Below are 19042 nucleotides of genomic sequence, written 5' to 3'. Positions count from 1 at the left end.
TAATAAATAATAGTAATAGTAGAAACTTAAAGCGTAAGGCTATAAAAGAGCTCTTAATAAACCTAAACACAATTAAGGTATAAAAGCGCTAAGATATAGATAATAAAGTCGTTAAAAAGATTAATAAAGTAAAAGCTACTAACTAAAAGGCTATAATATACGTTAGAAAGAAAGTAAAAGAAATATCTAAATTTATTAGTATATCTAATATATAAAAACAATAAATACTTAATAATATAAGAGACTAAGTTCTACTATAAAGGTATGTTTAACTTTTATATACTAAGGTATTTTATACTAATCTTTATACTAATTAATATTAGATTACAAATAAGAAAGGACTAAAAGACCTTAGCTTAAGAGCTAGGCTATAGTAAGATTAGTAGACAATTTACTATTAAAGATAATAGAAATCTTACTTAAAAAGATATCGACTTTAAAGAAGAAAATACTACGTAATATAAAGAGATATAGTAAAAAGATAAAAAATTAAATAATAAAAGCGTTAACAAAATTAATAATAATATTAATAAAAGAGAAGTTAAGGTATAGTAGAGCTACGTCTAGGTATACTAGTTTTATATTAGATTAGTATAAAGATTAGTATAACGCTAACTACGCCTAAAGTAATATAGCCTAAGAGTTCTACCTCTAGTAGTAGAAATAGTACTAAAGTAAGAGAAGCTTTTATTATAAGGTAATAAAGCTTAAGAAAGAAGAAATAGAATAGCTAAAGAAAGATAGGCTATATTATCTAATAGTAAATAAGTACGTATCTTAGTAATTATTATACTAATCTTTATACTAATCTACTATAAATAATAAGGACTTATAAGACTTCTTACTACTTAAGTAATTTTTTATATTAAGAAAGAAAGCTATATAAAAGAATATAGTTATATAGTATAAAAATAATAATAAATAAGTAGATTTACTAAGGCCTATAGATTAGTAGCTAAAAGATCTAGAGATTAATAATATAAGGTTTACGTTTTCTAACTAGTACTTTAAGTATTACTAGGCGTATAGACTAATCTATACTAATAAAGAGCCCTTTAACAAGACGTACAATCACGTCTTTTTGTCTAGTATAGACCTCTTTATAATAAAGGATTTAATTAAGACTAAAGAGATACTAAAGGCGTTTTTTTATATTTAATTTTTTATAAAAAAGAAATATAAAATAATTATTCTTTCTTTTATATATAACTTATATTTAGTTATAATACTCTTATTTATAATAGTATAGCTTATAATTTATATAGTAGAAATTAAGATATCTAAAATTAAGGATTGTTAGAGACGTACTATATATAGTAGAGATTACGATTCCTAAAATAAATAAACAAAAGAATAGCTAAGTTACTAATAGTATATAGTAGTAGAATTAAAGCCTTTAAAGGATCTTTAAGAATTTGTTATTACTATAAGGACGTACTTAGTATAACTTAATATATTATATTATATATTTATACTAATCTTTATACTAATCTCCTTAATTCCTTCTTTTTTAAACACAACTTACCTTCTTTTTTAAACGTAACTTACCTTCTTTTTTAAACACAACTTACCTTCTTTTTTAAACACAACTTACTCTTCTAAACATTCGTATTATTAAAAACCACCCCTTATAATTATAACATTATATAATGTCTTTATTATCTACTACTATATTTATTTCTAATTCCTTCTTAGCTATAAACCTATTTAGTAATAACACTATTACTAACAGACCTTTACTAAATACTATTAGCTAAAGAAATTAATGTTTCTAGTAGACTAAAGACTAACATTACTAATTTCTTACCTAGTAGCTATAGATAGATTAGGTAGCTATAATAGTAGGTTTAAATAATACTAACGTAGTAAAATAACTAGGTTAAGATATAACTAAAAGATTAGTATACTAGTAATAATTCTACTAGGCTACAAATTAGTATACTAGTAAACTAGTAGTTATATACTAGAAGTATTCTATAATACTTGTCTATTCTAATTTAAGAGTACTTATAACTAGTACTACTACTCTTATAAAATACTTAACGTCTAAATAATATATTAACGTATCTATAAGTTAAAGTTAAGGCTTATAAAGATAACTCTCTCTTTATAAGGCTGTTTTATTATCTATAACTATAAGTATAACTAGTTAGTATAAAGATTAGTATAAACTAACTAGTATATATAGTCTACTACTCTTATAACTAAGGCTTTTTAAGACTAGGTCCTTAAAATAATTGTTTCTTTATAACTCTCTTTCTAAGCTATAGAAAACACTAATCTCTAACAGCTATTAAAGCTATTAAATCCTTGTTTTTAATTACTATTAGTAACAACTATATAGACCTGTCTAATATAGCGTGTTACTTAAGTTAAAGAGAACATACTTATAAACCTAGTACTAGACAGTAAGGTAGCCTTATCTCTTAATTATTAGTTAAGTCTTACACGCCTTTTGTTTATAAGTATTATAGTATATTATATTAATAAAGACTAGGTACTTTAGAAAGAGTTAATTAGGTTTAAAAACCTATATAATGTTTATTTAAGATAGGCCCTAGCGACAGTTATTAATAATTTACTAACAAATCTTAACCTAACTAGTTAAGTAATATTAATTATAACTAATAATACTAGTAATAACTATATAATAGTAGATAAAATTAATTTGTATCTTAAAGACATACTAAAGAACAATCGTTTTCTTAATAAGTAAATCTAATATATTCCTTATTTATTATATATTCTTTAGCTTACTATAAAAGCGCTCTTAAGTATAATTTAACTATAACTAATAAATAAAACATTTATTTAGGATTAGAAGAATAAGTAAGAGATAAACAAGCTTAAAAGAATATAATAAGTAAGTAACTAAGGTATACTATATATACTAGTAAAAAAAAAAAAAAAATAGTCGTCTACGCTCTCTACTACCCTAAAAACTCAAAAATAAACGATAGAATTAAAATTAGTACCTTTAGATACCCCCTAGAGTACTAGTAGACTATAAGCGAGCCTATAGTAACAGATAGTAAGTATACTAGACTTAAACAGAGCTAACACTACCTACTTATAAGTAGAAGCTAGTACTCTTATACCCTAACTAAGAGCTATAGTAAGGAGCTAGAGAGTAGTAAAAGTAATAAGGATAATAAGACAGAGAAAATTATATAAAGGATTAAAGCCTATATAATACTAGGTAAAGAGAAGAAGGCGTTACGTCTCTTACACGACCTTATTACTATAATAATAATAGTAGTAAAGACAAGAGCTATAAACACGACGACTCTCTTACGTACTTCTAGGTCCTCTTCTAACGACGACCTAGTAACGATTAGTTAATTAAGAACGATATTAGAAGAGGCTTTCTAGAGGCTAGTAATAATAGCGGCCTCTTAGGCTACTTACGCGTTAGTAACGAGCTAGCGCCTAACAAGAGTATAGGTTATACTAGAGAGATAGATTAAGGAGCTAAAGATTAAGGCAGACAGATAAACAAAAGACCTAGTACGTTATAGCGCTATTAAAGTAGTAACAGTAACTAATATAGTAATAAAGGGCGCTAAAGTAGTAGTAACCTACTAGCTACCTAGTAGTAACACTATCCTTACGTTTAAGAAGGCTATACTAAAGAACGTAATCTAAGATTAGGGCTAGGTATAAAGGGCGTTTAGGCCTATAGCCTAGCTCTATAAGAGTAAGTTTACTATAATTATAAAAGGCCTACTAGTAGAACAGATTATATAAGTAGAGCTAAGAGCGTTACTAGTAGAGATCTAAGCTTACGTACTATATGTTATAAAAGTTAAAGTTAAACTTATTAAGGCCCTTATAGTAAAGTTTATAATAGTAGTGTTATACCTTTAGAGTACTAATATAGTAACGCGCCTATACAAATAAGGGTTAATCTAGTAAGCCTAGATCTTTAACTACAAGCTGTATTTAGCTAACTTATAAATCTAAAGATACTTCTAATACTACTAGTTCGGCTACATTAGGCGGTTCTATAAGAACTAGGCCTAGTACAGCTACTATATAAGAGTAGCGTACCTCTAGAGTAAAGAAGAGTACCCTTAACTTAATAGTAGAAAGAGATATATTAACTATAGTAGACTATACGTAACGTAAGACTATTAGTATCTTAAGGCCCTTAAGGTAAAGAAGTAGGTACATACTATATATTAATAAAGGCCTAGATAGTTTAAGGTATCTAAGAGTAGCTTTACTAGCTAGGTACCTAGTATTACGCTAGCGTCCTTATAAGATAGTAACAATAGCTACTAGATCGTAGTACATAAGAGACTATAGACAGGCAATAGTAAGAAGCCTATAGTAAAGACTCTAGTAAGGTAAGGGCGCCTCTTTATTAAGGTACTAGATACTATAATAGTCTAAAGCTACAACATTATAGAGATGTTAAGCTAGGGGGCTAACTAAGGGTCTAGCGACCCCTTTATAACACAAGAATCGTAGATCCTAGACTCTTAGTAATAAAATTAATAATAGTATACTAGAACACTATAAAACGAAACGGCCTTACCTTAATAGTACTTTATAATAGCTATAAAGTTAACGTTATAGTAATTTAGGAGCTATAGTATAATACTTAGACAAAGACAGTCTACTACTTAGTACAAGTAAAGTACTAGTAGGTCTATAAGGGCGAAGGTAAAGTAGCTATCTATATCTATAAGTAGTACCTACCTCTTACTTAAGTAGTAGAGACAGGCGTCGACTAGTATTACGTTACTTTATAAAGAGTTACTATCTAGTTAATATACTTGCCGATTCCTAACTCCTTAGGCTAGGCTAGCCCTCTTTAGCGGCTTACTAAAAAGGACCTAAAGAGGCTATAGATCGTTATAAGTAATATAAACCTTTATTACCTACTCTAAGATAGAGCTAGTAAGACTACCCTTAAATTAGAGACCCTTCTCTATCTAGTCTATAAGTAGTAGCTCTTACTACATATACCCTAGAGAGAGCTAATATAGTAGTAATATAATAAACAAGACTTAACGATTAACTATACGTAGGTTATAGCGACGCTCTAGTATACTTATTAAGGTAACCTAAGGTATAAAGGATCTAACTACTATACCTAGCTAATTAAGGTTATTACTTAAGTAAGGGATTACTAAGAGAAAGCCGTAAAGGCCCTAAGATAGAGCTAGACCCTAATAGACTAAGAACTAGTAACGATTAAGACTAGAAGGCTCTACCTCTCCTTAGAGCTACTAGACATACCTAGTAAGGTTAATAAGGTAGTTAACTTACTTACCTCTTAGCTTATACGTATTATAGACATATCTACTCTAAGAAAGAAGGTTAACTAAGGGCGTACTAAGCCCTAGTAAAACAGTAAGGTCCTTAAGGCTGTCTAGTAAGTACAGGTAGCACGCTATTAATACACTACCGCCCTAACTAAGCTCTACTAGCGCGACCTCTAGTAGGCTAGTACCTATTAACTTTATATAATATAAGACGTAAAAACTAGAAGCTAGTATAGTACCCTTACTACTACCTTAAAAGACTAATAGAAACTATAGAGTCTTAAGAGGTAGGCTAGGCTCTATAGCTATATACTCTTAGAACCGGCCTTACTCTTGCCTCTTTAAGGCGCTAATAAAGAGGTACTAGCTATAAGCTATTATAATAAAGTAATAGTATTAGGCTAATAGTTCTTTCTAGAATTAACAGCTAATCTTAGTAACGTTATTCTAGACCTCTAGAACAAGTAGTACTAATAGTTTACTATTAACAATACTATAATAAAGGTAGATATTACTAACGTTCTCTAAAAGACAGGTACCTAAAAGGCACTAGGCCTTAACCTACTACCTACTAGCTTCCTTAAGGTATATAAGCGCCCCTTAGCTAAGCTTTTTATAGTAATAGTAACTATAAGCCTCTAGCTAGGGCACTTTCTTATATAGTTTAAAGTAACGAAAGTAGTAGTACTATATAAGCCTAGAAAGACCCTTAAGTAGTAGTAAACCGCTAGGGCCTATAGGCTAATATTACTCTTAAACGTAATAAGTAAAGTAATTAAGTTAGTAATTAGCTAGCGCTTTACTAAAGCTATAGAGTCGTAAGGGCTCCTTTTAGAAACGTAGATAAGGAACCGGCTATAGTACTTAATAGACCTTATAGTTAAAATAGTAGTTAACGCTATATATATAGTATAGAGCTATAAGGCTATAGCGTCCTTCTTCTAACTTAACATTAAAGGCGCCTTTAATATAGTAAACTATATACACCTTCTCTATACTCTCTAGTACCTAAAGTTCCTTATATAGGCCGTATAGTAAGTATATAGCTTCCTTACTAATTAGACAGCTAGTCTTTTCTTTAACAAGAAGGTAGTACTACCCTAAGAAGTCACTATAAAGGTACTATAAGGTTCGCCCTTTTCTCTTATCCTCTTCTTCCTTTATACTACTAGCTTATACACGTAGCTATAAGGTTATATAAGCCTTATTATAGTAAGGTTTACTAATAACCTTAACCTCTTAGCTTTTAGTAAAGATATAACAAAGATACGCTAGTACTTTAAAAAGGCGTAGTAGATATATAGCTAGTAGTTACGTATAAGAGAGATAGAGTTTACCTTAAAAAAGAGTAAGCTCCTTTACCTTACTTATACTTACGCTATACTAACGACGCTTGTCTACCTTAATAGCCGGGTTATACCCCTAGTCTAAGAAGCGTGCTTTCTAAGAGTTTAGTTAGACTAAAAGCTTAAATAAAAGGGCTACCTTAACGCTATTAAACAAAAGTTTACTACTTAGTAGTTCGCGCTTATAAGGCTTACTACGTCTACGTAAGGTTATAGCCTACTACGCGCTAAGGAGATCTATATAAAGGTAATCTAGAGTACTATAGTATATAGTATAAGGGTCTAGTACTGTCCCTTTAGGTAGTAAGCTAAGGAGATTGTAAAAGACCTTACTATAAAGTAGTTATAGTACCTTTACGTTATTATAAAGGCGTACTAGACAACGCTTATCTAGTTCCTTAAGTCTAAAATAGCTACGCCCTTACTCGACCTCTACTTTAATAAGTAAGTAGTAGACTTTAAACAATGTCTTAAACGTATAAGTAAGAGTAAACTTATATAGTCTATCTATAATAAGGTAGTAGCCTATCTTTAATAACGCTAGAGACACTACTATAGCGCTACTATAGTACTACTTTATACGTTACTTAAGTATAAGGCAGGCCGAGCTATATAAGTAAAGGACTAGTATAAGGACTTCTTCTTAAAAGAGACCTTATAAAGGAACTAGAAGGCACAATAGTCTTAATACGACAGCTTACTAGTATACTACTAAGGCGCTGCCCTAGCTACGCTACTTACCCCTTTAGTAGATACCCTTAAGAAGTACCTACTCTTTTATAAGTATAAGAGCTCTCTTTTAATATAAATCTATACTAGTAAAGTTAGACTCTAGGCTTTCTTTTTTAAGTATAGAGTACTAAAGGTAGCGACTCTCTAGTACTCTTATAGTAAGGCCCTAGAGATAGCGGCTTACCTAGTCCTTAACTACTAGTAGCTAGATTAATAGTAGTAGACCTTATAGTAAGCGCTCTACCTAAGAGCGCTATAGACGTTCCGCGACTTTATAGTAGTAACAAAGAAAGGTAAGAGTACTTATATACTAATCTATTAGCTACTATCTACTAGCCAATTCTTATAGTTCTGTCTAGCTAAGCGCTACTTAGTAAAGGAGTTATAAGAGAAAGAGTAGCCCTAGCTAGTAGCTAGCGCCTTACTAGTACCTTACTAGCGTCTTATTAGTATGTTTAGTATTACTAGGCTAGAAGGTTAAGTTCTAGTAAGGTAGTAATAAGGACCTAGCGCCCTAGTAGCGCTATAATAGTATAAACATAAGTAGTAGTACGTAGGTTTTTACCTAGCTTTAGTACGGTTTTACTACGTGATTTATGTAGTATAGAGGTTCTATATATAGTAAGCATAGGTAGTAAGAACAATAATAATAATATTTTAATATTAATTTAGGTAATAAGACTTTAGAATACTATTAATAAATTTTATAAAGATTATATAGTAGTATACTTATTTTAGATCTTAAGCGTTAAGTAAGATTAAATTAGATATTTAATTAATCTTCTTTACTTATTTAATTTTTTTATAACTACTATTAGTAAGATAAAGAGTATTACCTTACTATATACTCTATAGATTTATAACAAGTTATTTAAATACCTAACTAAATCTTATTATTAACTAAAGGCAAAAGTTAATTAAAAACTATAGGTTTGTATTCTTATCTAAGGTATTAATACTACTAAGGCTAAACTTAACTAATACTATAATAAGATATATATAGATCTTAGTAGTATTTATATAATAAGTATAATCTTAAACCTAAGGTTAAAATTAAAGACTTTTAATCTTAATTATTATTAGCTTAATTTTAAAGTAAAAGATTAGTAATTAGAGTTTAAAGAGTAGTTTTATAAACTATACTAAAAGAACTATTATAATTATATAAGAAATTCTAATTGTCTTTAAATACTCTAAGAAGTAAACATAAATACTATAGTATTAGTATTAGATTAAGATTAATCGTTAAGTATAGATATAGTAGATAATAAGATAGATATATAGCTTAAGATAAGTAAGTTATTTTATACTAATCTTTATACTAATTACTAACTTAAAACTAGAACCTAATAACTATATACTCTTCTTAGTTTAGTAGTAGCTTAAGACTTATCTCTCTAGCCTTATAGTAATAGCTAAAGACTTACTCTATATTTCTCTTATAAGCGTTAGTATTAAGCGTTTCTTTAATTTTTTACGTAATATATATAGCTATTATTATAGCTAACTTAAACCTCTAGCTATTTATACCTTTATATTAGTTTTTTTCTCTTAACTTTAAAAAGAGTAAGGTAATAAGCTTAGAAAGATACTTTCTAATACTATTAATATTAATAGTATAACTAAAGAAGAGATAGAAGCTAAGCTAAAAGAGTAAGAAACATCTGTTAACTTACATCTAAAGAAAGTTAATATATAAGTAGTAGATTACTATATTAGTAATAAGAAAAAAGAACTAAACTAGCCAGGCTATTAAGTATAAACACTATAGATATAGAGACGCCTTAATACTATTATACATAAGAGGCTCTTATAGGCTCGTTCTATAGCTTAAGATAATACTTAAGTACTCTTTATATCTATACGTAAAATACGTAGTATACAAATAGTAGAGTATAAGAAAAGAAATACTATATAAGATCTATTAATCTATAATCTACTAAAAGACCTTAAGGATAAGGATATTCTTAAGCTAGTAGTTAATAGAGATTATAATAGTATAGAGTTAGTTTTACTAACTCTACCTCTAAGATCTAAGCTAAAGACTCTTAAGGGTATTAATATACTAAGGAAATAAGTATAGGAATTATAAGATAGAAGATCTATTTTAGATTACGTAATAAAGTAGGTAAAGACTTAAAGATAGTAGAGCCTAAGTACTAAAATAAATATATATAAAACTATTTTAATTTATTTATTTTATAATTATTTAAACTTAAGATAACTATACTAATCTTTATACTAATCTTTATACTAATCTAAGTAATCTTTATACTAATCTTTATACTAATCTTTATACTAATCTTTATACTAATCCTTATACTAATTAATAATTATAACCTTAAGTATTATATAAGTATAAAAGTACTTTAGTACCTTAAGATATACTATACTTATAGGTTAGGTCTACCTTATAGGTTAGGTTATAGATTTATTTAAGGACCTATAAGTTAGGTCTTATTTACTATAACCTACCTTATAAGGTAGGTACCTAACCTATTTAGTAGAGACCTATAGGTTTTTATACAGCCTATCTATATAGATAGCCAGTTCTTAATAGCTATCTTAGTCTACCTGTTAACTTTACAGAACACAGCATCTCCTTTCTTGCCGCTACTAGGCTGTACAATAGGTCTCTATAGGTTAGGTTTCTATAGGTAAGACCTAACCTATAAGGATCTAACTTATAAGGTAGGTTTAGACTAGTAAGTAGGCCTTAACCTATAACCTAACCTATAAGTTACTAAGACCCTAATACGTGATTTAAGCCTTAATAATATTACGTAGTAATATAATAATTATAGTTTATACTAATCTTTATACTAATTACTTTATAAGGCGTTATTTAATAAATTATATTTAAGAATTTATAAAAAATATATAATAAAATTATACTTTATAACTTATAATCTTATTACTACTTTATTTTAAATTTAGCCTTATAGCCTTTTACCTCTTAGTATAGTATACTTAAGAATTTTATTATATATAGACTATATAAGCTTTATATCTTTTTACTAAATTATAACTTATTTAGTATAGATAGTATTATTATTATTGTTCTTACTGCCTATGCCTACTGTATACAGAACCTCTATACTACATAAATTACGTAGTAAAACCGTACTAAAGCTAAGTAAAAACCTACGTACTACTACTTGTGTTTATACTATTATAGTACTACTAAGGCGCTAGGTCCTTATCGCTACCTTACTAGAACTTAACCTTCTAGCCTAGTAATACTAAACATACTAACAGGACGCTAGTAAGGCGCTAGTAAGGCGCTAGCTACTAGCTAAGGCTACTCTCTCTCTTATAACTCTTTTACTAAGTAGCGCTTAGCTAGACAGAACTATAAGAATCGGCTAGTAGATAGTAGCTAATAGATTAGTATATAAGCGCTCTTACCTTTCTTTATTATTATTATAAAGTCGCGGAACGTCTATAGCGCTCTTAGGTAAAGCGCTTACTATAAGGCCTATTACTATTAATCTAGCTACTAGTAGTTAAAGACTAGGTAAGCTGTTATCTCTAGGGCCTTACTATAAAGGTACTAGGAGGTCGCTACCTCTAGTACTTTATACTTAAAAAAGAAAGCCTAGAGTCTAACTTTACTAGTATAGATCTATATTAAAAGAGAGCTCTTATACTTATAGAGAAGTAAGTACTTCTTAAGGGTATCTACTAAGAGGACAGGTAGTATAGCCGGGGCGGCGCCTTAGTAGTATACTAGTAAGCTATTATATTAAGACTATCGTGCCTTCTAGTTCCCTTATAAGGTCTCTTCTAAAAAGGAGTCCTTATACTAGTCCTTTACTTACGCGGCTCGGCCTGTCCTGTACTTAAGTAACGTATAAGGTAGCACTATAGTAGCGCTATAGTAGTGTCTTTAGCGTTATTAAAGACAGGCCGCTACCTTATTATAGATAGACTATATAAGTTCTTTCTTACTTATACATTTAAGACGTTATTTAAAGTCTACTACCTACTTGTTAAAGTAAAGGTTAAGTAAGGGCGTAGCTATTTTAGACTTAAGAAACTAGACAGGCGTTACTTAGTACGCCTTTACGACAATATAAAGGTACTATAACTACTTTATAGTAAGGTCCTTTACGATCCTCTTAGCTTACTACCTAAAAGGGTAGTACTAGACCCTTACGCTATATACTATAGTACTCTAGATTACCTTTATATAGATCTTCCTTACGTGTAGTAGGCTATATCCTTATATAGACGTAGTAAGCCTTATAAGCGCGAACTACTAGGTAGCGAACTTTTGTTTAATAGCGTTAAGGTAGCCCTTTTATCTAAGCTTTTAGTCTAACTAAACTCTTAGAAAGCGTACCTCTTAGACTAAGGGTATAACTTAGCTATTAAGGTAGATAAGCGTTATTAGTATAGTATAAGTACAAGTAAGGTAAAAGAGCTTACTCTTTTCTAAGGTAAACTCTATCTCTCTTATACACGACTACTAGCTACATGTCTACTACGCCCCTTTAAGGTACTAGCGTGTCTTTATCGTGTCTTTACTAAAAGCTAAGAGGTTAAGGTCGTTAGTAAACCTTACTATAATAAGGCCTATATAACCTTATAGTAGTATATATAAGCTAGTAGTATAAAAGAGAAAGAGGATAAGAAAGAAGGATAAACCTTATAGTACTCTTATAGTAACTTCTTAAGGTAGTACTACTTTCTTGTTAAAGAAGAGACTAGCCGTCTAATTAGTAAGGAAGCTACGTACTTACTATACGGCCTATATAAAGAACCCTAGGTACTAGAGAGTATAGAGAAGGCATATATAGTTTACTATATTAAAGGCGTCTTTAATGTCGAGTTAAAGGAAGAACGTTATAGCCTTATAACTTTACGCTATATACGTAGTATTAACTACTATTTTAACTATAAGGTCTATTAAGCGCTATAGCTAGTTCCTTATCTATGTTTCTAAGAAGAGCCCTTATAACTTTACGGCTTTAGTAAAGTACCGGCTAATTACTAACTTAATTACTTTATCTATCGTGTTTAAGAGTAATATCGGCCTATAGGCCCTAGCGGTTTATTACTACTTAAGGGTCTTTTTAGGCTTACGTAGTACTACTACCTTTACTACTTTAAACTACGTAAAGAAGTGCCCTAGCTAGAGGCTTATAGTTACTATTACTATAAGGAGCTTGGCTAGAAGGCGCCTGTATACCTTAAAGAAGCTAGTAAGTAGTAGGTTAAGGCCTAGCGCCTTTTAGGTACTTGTCTTTTAGAGAACGTTAGTAATATCTACCTTTATTATAGCGTTGTTAATAGTAAACCGTTAGTACTACTTGTTCTAGAGGTCTAGAACGACGTTACTAAGATTAGCTATCGATTTTAGAAAGAACTATTAGCCTAATACTATTACTTTGTTATAGTAGCTTATAGCTAGTGCCTTCTTATTAGCGCCTTAAAGAGGTAAGAGTAAGGCTAGTTCTAGGGGCATATAGCTATAGAGCCTAGCCTACCTCTTAAGACTCTATAGTTTCTATTAGTCTTTTAAGGTAGTAGTAAGAGTACTATACTAGCTCTTAGTTTTTACGTCTTGTATTATATAGAGTTAATAGGTACTAGCCTACTAGAGGTCGTGCTAGTAGAGCTTAGTTAGGGCAGTAGTATATTAACGGCATACTACCTGTACTTACTAGACAGCCTTAAGGACCTTACTGTTCTACTAGGGCTTAGTACGCCCTTAGTTAACCTTCTTCCTTAAGGTAGATATGTCTATAATACGTATAAGCTAAGAGGTAAGTAAGTTAACTACCTTGTCGACCTTATAAGGTATGTCTAGTAGCTCTAAGAGAAGGTAGAGCCTCCTAGCCTTAATCGTTACTAGTTCTTTGTCTATTAGGGTCTAGCTCTATCTTAGTACCTTTATAGCTCTCTTTTAGTAATCCTTTACTTAGGTAATAACCTTAATTAGCTAAGTATAGTAGTTAGATCTCTTATACCTTAGGTTACCTTAATAAGTATACTAGAGCGTCACTATAACTTATATATAGTTAATCGTTAAGTCTTGTTTATTATGTCGCTACTATATTAGCTTCTCTTAGGGTATACGTAGTAAGAGCTACTACTTATAGGCTAGATAGAGAAAGGTCTTTAATTTAGAGGTAGTCTTACTAGCTTTGTCTTAGAGTAGGTAATAAAGGTTTATATTACTTATAACGATCTATAGCCTCTCTAAGTCCTCCTTAGCGAGCTACTAGAGAGGACTAGCCTAGCCTAGAGAGTTAGGAATTAGCGAGTATATTAACTAGATAGTAACTCTTTATAGAGTAACGTAATACTAGTCGACGCTTATCTCTACTACTTAGGTAAGAAGTAGGTACTACTTATAGATGTAGATAGCTACTTTACCTTTACCCTTATAGACCTACTAGTACTTTACTTACGCTAGGTAGTAGACTGTCTTTATCTAAGTGTTGTACTATAGCTCTTAAATTACTATAACGTTAACTTTACGGCTATTATAAAGTACTATTAAGGTAAGGCCGTTCCTTCTTATAGTATTCTAGTATACTATTATTAATTTTATTACTAAGAGTCTAGGATCTATAATTCTTACGTTACAAAAGGGTCGCTAGACCCTTAGTTAGCCTCCTAGCTTAATATCTCTATAATGTTATAGCTCTAGACCGTTATAGTATCTAGTACCCTAATAAAAGGGCGCTCTTACCTTACTAGAGTCTTTACTATAGGCTTCTTACTATTACCTGTCTATAGTCTCTTATATACTATAATCTAGTAGCTATCGTTACTATCTTATAAGGACGCTAGTATAATACTAGGTACCTAGCTAGTAAAGCTACTCTTAAACACCTTAAACTGTCTAGGCCTTTATTAATATATAGTATATACCTACTCCTTTACCTTAAGGGCCTTAAGATACTAACAGTCTTACACCGCATATAGTCTACTATAGTTAACGTATCTCTTTTTACTATTAAGTTAAGGGTACTCCTCTTTACCTTAAGGGTACGCTACTCTTATATAGTAGCTGTACTAGGCCTAGTTCTTATAGAACCGCCTAATGTAGCTAAACTAGTAGTACTAGAAGTATCTTTAGATTTGTAGGTTAGCTAAATACAGCTTGTAGTTAAAGATCTAAGCTTACTAGATTAACCCTTATTTATATAGGCGCGTCGTCGCGTTAGCGCTCTAGAGGTATAGTACTACTGTTATAAACTTTACTATAAGGGCCTTAATAGGTTTAACTTTAACCTTTATAACATGTAGCGCGTAAGCTTAGATCTTTACTAGTAACGCTCTTAGCTCTACTTATATAATCTATTCTACTAGTAGGCCTTTTACGATTATAGTAAACTTACTCTTATAAAGCTAGGCTATAGGCCTAAACGCCCTTTATACCTAGCCCTAATCTTAGATTACGTTCTTTAGTATAGTCTCTTTAAACGTAAGGATAGTGTCGCTACTAGGTAGCTAGTAGGTCGTTACTACCTTAGCGCCCTTTATTACTATATTAGCTACTATTACTACTTTAATAGTACTACGATATACTAGGTCTTCTATCTGTCTGTCTACCCTAATCTTTAGCTCTCTAATCCGTCTCTCTAGTATAACCTAGACTCTTGTTAGGCGCTAGCTTACTACTAACGCGTAGGTAGCCTAAGAGGCTACCGTTATTACTAGCCTCTAGAAGGCCTCTTCTAATATCGTTCTTAGTTGTCTAATCGTTACTAGGTTATTATTAAAAGAGGACCTAAAGGTATATAAGAGGGTTATCGTATTTATAGCTCTTATCTCTACTACTGTTATCGTTATAGTAATAAGGTTACGTAAGAGACGCGACGCCTCTTTCTCCTTACCTAGTATTACGTAAGCCTTAATCCTTTATATGATTTTCTCTATCTTATTGTCCTTATTACTCTTACTACTCTCTAGCTCTTTACTATAGCTCTTAGTTAGGGTATAAGAGTACTAGCTCCTACCTACAAGTAGGTAGTATTAGCTCTGTTCAAGTCTAGTATACCTACTATCTGTTACTATAGGCTCGCCTATAGTCTACTAGTACTCTAAGGAGTATCTAAAGGTACTAATTTTGATTCTATCGTTTATTTTTAAGTTTTTAGGGTAGTAAGGGGCGTAGACGACCGTTCCTTACTTTTTTAGTATAGATAGTAGTAAGATTTGTTACTATATATTATTTAATTAGTATAAAGATTAGTATAATAGATTAAATACTTATAAGAAAACTTAGTAGTTAACATAGCCTTTATAGATTCTTATAAGGCTTTTATTATACTTCTCTAGACTCGAAATTTAAGGTATAGCTAAAGTATAATCTCTTTTACTAGCCTTATAAAAGAGGCCTATAGTATTAATAGTTTAGTAGTCTTTTAGTACTTTCTTATTTCTCTTAGTACTATAGTTATTAAATTTATTAGTAAAGTTTTTATACTAATCTTTATACTAATTAACTTACTACCTAGTTTAAATCTTTGTCTTTTAGCTTAAGGGTTTAGACTATTTAGCTAGTTAGGCTAGTTAAGTTAGTTAAGCTATCTAAAGAGCCTTTTACTAGATTAAAGGTAGTGTACTATAGCTCTTTTTAGTAGTATAGTTAGATAACTTAGTTATATAAGTAGTAGCTTTTAGCTTTAGGCTTTATACTATTTTATAATTACGATTAACAAATAGTAGATAAGAAGACTAATAAAGTTAGTATAGTAAGAGGTATAAGGGATAAGAGAGTAAGAAAGGGCTTATATACTAAATTAAGGTTAGCTTAATAAAAGAAAGGTAAGTAAGTAGTAAAGAGTTGTTTATTTATATATTATCTCAGTTCTCCGGTCGGCCGCGCTGAGTTTAGCGACCCCCCGCTTCGGGCAAGGCGCGTGCACGGGCCCGCCGCCGCTTTGAACGTCTATAAAGAGGCCGCGCCCGCCCCCTCTTCCTTTCCCACCTCTTCCGATTCTTCCCAACACTCACGCCTGCCCTTGCTCGGTCTCCGTCAATGCGCTGCTGACCCGCCCCTCGTCCTCCGCCTTCCTCGACCTACCTAGAACGGGCGTATCTCGGCGATGCCGCAGCTGAGGACCTGGACGGCGCTGCCGGCTTGAGCTTCACCACTGTCGATCTACCTCGCTGGACGCGGCCCTCGCGGCTGGCTCGATAGCGATTGTTCCCCCGAGTCGTGCTGGATTGGCCAAAATACGAGCTGGGGCTCAGGTCGGCCACCCGTCCTCACCGTCGCACCACCATCAACCCCCTCACGGCCATGCTCCTCGGTGATTGCAACAGCAGGAGGCTATGCCTTGGCGTTGTTCTCATGTGCTGCACTCTGGCCAATTGAAGAAATGCCTCACGACGATGGTATCCGGCTGCCAGCTGGCTGCGCCGCGGATGGATCGCGTGCCGGCAGCGGCGGCGGCGGCGGAGTCCGTGTGACGCACATGGGTGAGCTGAGATAGGAGGAGGAGGCGCGAAGTTACCCCGTTCTCCACGACCTGGCCAATTGAGAAAATGCCTCGCGATGACGCGGCCAGCTTCCGCGGCGGGACCACAGATTGTGCAGGCAGCGAAATGCGCCTGGTAAGCCCCCTCATCAGCTAGAGACGTTCGTGGCAGAGTCTGCCTTGGATCTGAGCTGACCTGGAAGGAGAAGGGCCGACTGATACTTGCGAGAGTGGCAGCGACGCATTGGGCCTCTAGAGCATGAGCAGCAGCATGCTGTGGATCGGATACGACCCCGTTCCCTTCCGGATTGTCACACAACCACGTCTATCCCATGATCGACCGCAGTCTGCCTCGTCTCGATACGCTGATAGGGGGGTAGAGGAGATGAGGAGCTCACGCCGTGATAGGGAGCAGCACTGGGCGAAGCGGGAGGAATCGCAGACCAAACTGCAAATCATAGCACGATCTCTCGAGTCACAGCAGACCCAACAAACAGACGGACACGAGGCGCCAGGGAATCGCGGACAGCCCGGCACCTCCTGACCTCGTATGCTACATGGCCTGGCACGACGAGAACGATTATATCCTGTTCGGGAACGGTGGCAGGGCTGGGAGTGCTAAGTGGACAGCGAAGGTGGGTGGATGAGGGCATTTTCCTGCAGCGTGCCGTGCTTCTCTGTGTTAAAGTCGTGGCAATGGCGGCACGGCATTTTTATACGGCAAATGAGGAAAGAGGGAGATGGGAAATGGGCGCTCAGGACGAGGCGGAGGACGGCCATATAAACCTGCTGTGCTCCTTCGAGACAACCCCAAGAAATCAACATTTGTGTCTTTCTTAGTCTTTCTTCTTCTAATAGACTCAATTTCTCGCCATGACTACTGCCGATATGAGCCGTGGGCTTTTCTGGATGCCATCCGATTACCGTCCTAATGGGTATCAGCGCAGCCGTGCCTCCGTAACCATTAACCCTCGAAAGAAGGTAGAGCCGTTACGCAGCACAGCTGGATCAAAACTCAAGCACACCGGGCCCAAGTCTGGAGTAGTAACCCAAAAGCTCCAAGTCTCGAACCCCTCTGGACGCGATAGGGTCAAGGCTCTAGGTACGTGTAAATTGAAAAACATTTTCTTGAAGAGGCGCTAACTAACGTAATATAGATGTTGCGACTCATATTCTAGATCCCACCAGTAACGAAGGTGACGACGACTTCCCGTCCGTCGAAGAGCTGTGCCGGAGAGAGCTTCTGTGCCGGAGTCCTGGGGGCAGCCGCCCGCGACTCCACGGCCCCAGTCTCGACACCAGTGGAAGCCGTCCAGCTCAGCGACGACCGGAAAGCAGTGTGGTGAACATCAACCTAGGCACTCAAGGTACGAGCAAAGGTTATATCGATTGAACGTACAAATCCTGATTATGTGCGCAGACAGTCCAGTTATGCTCGAGGACGACGACGCTATTGCCCCATCTATTGAAGCCGCTGCCGTGCCTGCCTTAGTTGCGGCTGATGTCGTGTCGGTCAACACTAGTATTGTGTCAAGCACCAACTTGGGCAAGCCGGCCGATACCCGGTGGTATGATGTCGAGAAGGAATGCTACGTCTTTGACGACTGCCCACCGTCCCCGCCCAAGGAGGATGGCACGGCGCCCGTGCTCGACCAAGATCTTCGGTATTTGTCTGGGCTATTGGAATCCCCCGTCAACCTACCCAAGAATAGAGACACTTTCTGTGTGTCAGAGCAGCTTGAGGCCGACACGTTACCCCGGACGTTGGATGAGGACATGGGACAGAACTGTAGGGAAAATTTATCTAGCCCTGAGGGGGATATGCTAGTGGATGGCAAAGCGCAGGAGCCTGTGTTATTGGCCGCTGCTCCTGGCTCCCCACGCCCTCTCCCCCCCAGTTCAGACATGGCCCATCCTCTAGTGGACCAGGAGCCGGATCACATTGGAACCACCCTCGACGGATTCGGGGAGCTGAGAAATGGCCATTCGTCTCGTACTCAAGTTGAGGAAGGTGGACCGCAAGGGGGGCAGCATCAGACGGCAGCAGTGGATGCGCTGATGGCGGCCAGAGACAGCGGCGGTGAATTTGAAAGAGGGGAAGCAAGAGCAAACTGTCACCGCCAGGACGACAGGGCACAGTCTAGTAGCGGCTGTGGTCACGATACAAACGACAAAGGACACCTGGGAGAGGACGATAATAGCGAAGAGTCACGACCCACAAAGCGACGGAAGCGGGATTCACAGCCTG

General features: G+C 34.5%; 1 protein-coding gene across 1 annotated transcript; it reads right to left on the bottom strand.

Moving 5' to 3' along the window:
- Nucleotides 1-7040: 7040 nt before the first annotated feature.
- On the bottom strand, nucleotides 7041-17489 carry M430DRAFT_42194 (hypothetical protein; the record flags this gene model as incomplete). Its single annotated transcript, XM_024867532.1, has 3 exons — nucleotides 17294-17489; nucleotides 16792-17094; nucleotides 7041-7054 (listed from the first exon to the last, which is right to left on the bottom strand). The coding sequence occupies exons 1-3, from the start codon at nucleotides 17445-17447 to the stop codon at nucleotides 7041-7043; spliced, it is 471 nt and encodes a 156-aa protein (XP_024720875.1). The 5' UTR covers nucleotides 17448-17489.
- Nucleotides 17490-19042: the final 1553 nt, after the last annotated feature.

The sequence above is a fragment of the Amorphotheca resinae genome, assembly GCF_003019875.1.
Source record: "Amorphotheca resinae ATCC 22711 unplaced genomic scaffold M430scaffold_6, whole genome shotgun sequence".
Lineage (NCBI taxonomy): Eukaryota > Fungi > Ascomycota > Leotiomycetes > Helotiales > Amorphothecaceae > Amorphotheca > Amorphotheca resinae.
Note: the sequence above shows the minus strand (reverse complement) of the source record. Positions and strands in the feature narration are given on the sequence as shown.